Below are 4,511 nucleotides of genomic sequence, written 5' to 3' on the forward strand. Positions count from 1 at the left end.
CCCGAAGATGCATAAGACCAGGCCTTTTGGCCTGTTTTGAAATAAATACACACGTTGGATGACATGTTTGTAGACCAAAGGACACAGGGGATTTCCGAGCTGTTTGATAAGTTAACTAATGTTCATAGTACAGTTTTAACAGTCAAATCATTCAGGGAAACATGAAACATTTTGTCCAAAATATCTATCCAAGATTGAAACACTTCAAGTTATTTAGAGGTCTTGTCCGTTATTGTGGCTGGGTTATTTTCACGTGTCGCTGTACAGTCTTTTGCAGTCCATGGAGGGGGACGGAGTGTCGGGACCCATGTTGCCAACCTGTGAATACGCGTCCTCCGGGGTGTGTGGCAGTCCAGGCGGCGTCATGCGCTTCTCTTTCTGCCTGCGGTTGCAGAACCAGACCCTGACCACCTCCTTCTCCAGCTGCAGACTGTCCGCCAGAGAGTTGATCTCCTGCGCGGCGGGTTTGGGACACTTGAGAAAGTGGCTCTCCAAAGCGCCTTTTACGCTCACCTCGATGGAGGTGCGCTTTTTCCTCTTCCTGCCCTGAGCTGCGATCTTATCGATGCTGGTCGGGCTCCCTGTCGTCGAATCGGCCTCCTCCAGCCATTTGTTCAGCAGGGGTTTGAGCTTGCACATGTTCTTAAAGCTCAGCTGCAGCGCCTCGAACCTGCAGATGGTGGTCTGCGAGAAGACGTTGCCGTACAGCGTGCCCAAGGCTAAGCCCACGTCCGCCTGGGTGAAACCAAGCTTGATTCGCCGCTGTTTGAATTGTTTGGCAAAATGCTCCAAGTCGTCCGACGTCGGGGTGTCCTCGTCTGAGTGCGGGTCGTGGCTCACCCCGTGATGCTGGTGATGGTGCGTGTGGTGGTTGTGGTGGTGATGGTGATGGTGGTGGTTTCCGTGCTCCAGCTCCGGGGATTCCCCGCGCACCAGCCCCGGGTGCATGAGGCTCTGCCCGCCCGGCGAGCTGAGCATCCCGTTGACCGTAAACCCACCGGGCTGTGAGTAAATGAGGGGCTGCTGCTGCTGCTGCTGCTGCTGCTGCTGCTGTCCCTCCGCGATGCTGATGTGCGCTGCGGAGCTGCCTCCCCAACTCCCCGGGTGTGTCTGATGGGGTCCGAGATGCGGGGACCTGTGGTGCAGAGCGGAGCCGGAGTGCAGGTCCTCCCTGCCGGCGTTTCTCTTCACTTCCTGCGGCTGGGAGCTGGAGGACCACGGAGAGCTGGCCTCGGCTGCTGCCACTGCGGCCGCGGCTGCTGCTGCTGCTGCGTGAGGCAGCGATGTCACCCACTGGTGGGCATGGCTTAGCATGTGGCCCCCGTTGCTCGCCACCATGGCTCCCTGCATGAAGTCACTCTGTACCATCTTTATTGAAGGGTCCCCTCTGTATCCACCAGACACCGTGGTCACAGCGGTGCTGCCAGGCTGCATGCCACCGCCCCTTCGGTCAGAGTGAATGACTGGGCCGGACGATAAGATCCTACTGCTGGCTAGATATGGACTTGAGGTGGCTGTTGCCATCCCCCAAACCATATATCTTCAGTTGAATGTCTCTCTTCTGCTGTTTGGTTAAAGTCCCAATTTATTCTAATCCATCAATAGGTTTAGGCGATTTGCAACTACCTATAGTTTAAGCGAAATTATCGTGCAACGATAAAAATCTTAGAAATTAATTCTAAATAGCTCCATAGAAGCTTAGATGATATTTTGAGTTATATGACTAAAAAGACTTGCTGTGTGCATAGAAATCTGTGGCAAAAAAGACTGCCTTACGCATTCCTGTGGGAAAAAACAAAAGCCATCAAAAAAGTTTTTTTCTGTCCCGGGAACTCCACGAGTGGTTAATCCACAGACTTGACGATGTGAAGAACACCTTCTCTTTGATCCTTGCCAAGGGACGGAGCTGCTCTCGGTGCTTGTTTCTAACCCTTCTGTGTGATGTTAACGTTTTGAAGTCGACGCAATGGAAATTACACCAACTTTAAAACCTCTCCGGTGTCTTCCCCACTTCATCTGCTCTGGCCAGTGCGTCCTCTATGGAGCGAAGACAAGCATGTGTTTACCTTGTGCCAAGCCTGCGTACTCCTCTCCCATCTCCATCCAATTACAACAGGAAGGCTCAGCAGAGCTCCTGCTGATTGGACGCACAGCCGGAGAGGAGTTGGTTTGTCTCACAGTCCAGCCTCGGGTGCGCAAAGTTCTTTTAACAAGAAAAAGAGCAACAATAGGGTATAAAATATTACAGTTGATAAAAAGACAGCAAAAGATTTATGGTATGTTAGTTTGGCATTGTCCAAAGTATGCGCAAAGTAGCCTACAATTTGAACAATTTGAAGAAAAGAGCAAACATAATAGTCTGTAATGAAACAAAACATTTTTAGTAAAGATCATATCGTGTGAGATCATTTAAAAAATATTTTATCTGCAGATATTTAAGATTATTATTATTACTGTGACATATTATTATTATTATTACTATTAGCCTATTATTATTATTATTATTATTATTATTATTATATTATTATTACTATTATTCAACCTCTTTAACCTGCGGAGCAAAATGAGTCAAATCATCAGGTTATGAGGCTACTGAAGTCAGTGATGCCGGACAAAATAATGCAGGAATATAGCTGGTTATCTGTTTTATAATAGTGCAGAGCAACCAGGGCCCGTGTCAAGGATACTCAAGCCGGCTTCGGATACACAGGGGGTTTGTACGCCTCTTGCATCTTAATGCGCTCTGCTTTTCATATGGTGAAGGAAAGGCCACAGTGGCGTGACGCACCGCACTGCTGAGTGTTGAAGGTGCAAAACCAGCGAGCAGTTTGATTTTTTCCATCCGTAAAAAACAAGCCCAGTTTCCGTGCTGGGCTAGTGCGAGTTATGGATGGCCTGTTAAATAAACGCATAAGCTATTTAACCTACTCTGATTTCTTTACCCACAGGTTTTTCCCACTTTTAAAAGAGTGTGTAGCATCGCCTGAAACACATGCAGTTTTGTGACCCAGGAGGAGAGACCCAGGTGCAGCCCAGTAAATGTGGTGCCAGTTTATATTTTTCTTTTCCAGCGGGTTTGTCTTGGATCTGGTTTAAAAAAGAGTAAAGTTTGGAAGCCGAAAAATGAAAGTAAACACTTTGGAAAATAGTTTGCAATAGCCTAACCTATATCATAACCTATAAGCCTGAGCCTAGCCTATAGGCTATTTATTTTTTTTAAGTTGGGGGATACATGCATTCGAAGCTATATCTACCCACGATAGGACCAGTTATAGATAAATGCTCCAAATTACCTTAAACGAATGATTAACCTAATTTAGAAGATAGCCTAGTTTAAAAGACAGATTTTAAACGGACAAAGTAGTAAGTGGGGAATCTAAATTTTCAGTGTGACAGTTACGAAAAATATCTATAGCAATCCTATATGAATATTATAGGATTATTATAATGATACAATTGGAGATTTAAAAAAAAAATGCCATTAAGTACGGTAAGGTCACTACAAACACTGAGTACCACAGACACACTATATGTCCCAATAGGAATATTATAGGAATGTTATAGTGATTTTTCGTTAGGAATGTCTCCGATAGCAGTTTCATCTCCTCGTGTATCATTTCTCAAATCACCATGGAAACCGGTTGGGGTGTTCTGCAATGTCTCCCCTCCAACAGAGTCAGACGACCTTCTTTAGGGGGGCAGCGTGGCATTCAGGGGTTCATCCCGAGAGGACACAATGGGACAAAGGGACTCCGCAGACTGCAGGTCCAGACCAGATAAAACCCAAATAGTTTCACTGCTGTTGTTACACTCCCTTACCCAGTGTGGTATTACATAAAATATCAGCCTTATTAAAGCCTAAGCCAGCTCAACTCAACTCAAGATAGGCCTAAATATAAAATAAAAGAATATTTGTAGAGTAGTGAAGAATCTACTAATATAATATATTTTAATGCTGGAATTCAGCTAGTCCACAGCCTCTAAATTTGTGTTTAGCCTCAACTTCCACTGGAAATCATTTATTAATTAATATTTATTCATACATTGAAGCAGCAGTTTATTAAACCTGTTGAACGCTGAACTTTAGTCAGTAATCTAAAACATAGCAAACACGGAGGAGTTGTACCAAAGCACCACAGTGTTCCATGTGTTTCAAGCCTACCAGCGCAATATACAGAAAACCAGACAATTCAGGGAATGCAGTAATGTTTTTCATGTGTTGTGCTGGCTGGTCACAGCGCAGGGTCCTCGATTTGTTATTCATGAAGGAAGCTGGGTGAAGAGGCCTTCTTATGATGCACACTTCTCCCTCTCTCTCTCTCTCTCTCTCTCCCTCCCTCTGTCTCTCCATGGACCTGCTTGACTACTAAGCAAATAATCTCTGTTTCAGCTGTAATGAATACTGCAATTAATCCGGCATAATAAACACAACATTGTCAGGTAATTTGACTTTATTGTTTCTCCTAGATTATCTTCCAATCATTTACATAGAGCCTTCCTCCCTCTCTCTC

The 4,511-nt window shown here is 45.4% G+C and overlaps 1 protein-coding gene across 1 annotated transcript; it reads right to left on the minus strand.

Annotated features, from left to right (window-relative positions):
- Positions 1-249: 249 nt before the first annotated feature.
- On the minus strand, positions 250-1,536 carry pou3f3a (POU class 3 homeobox 3a). The gene has a single exon (XM_071919755.2). The coding sequence runs from the start codon at positions 1,534-1,536 to the stop codon at positions 250-252; it is 1,287 nt and encodes a 428-aa protein (XP_071775856.2).
- Positions 1,537-4,511: the final 2,975 nt, after the last annotated feature.

Source organism: Centroberyx gerrardi, chromosome 10 (assembly GCF_048128805.1).
Source record: "Centroberyx gerrardi isolate f3 chromosome 10, fCenGer3.hap1.cur.20231027, whole genome shotgun sequence".
Taxonomy (NCBI): domain Eukaryota; kingdom Metazoa; phylum Chordata; class Actinopteri; order Beryciformes; family Berycidae; genus Centroberyx; species Centroberyx gerrardi.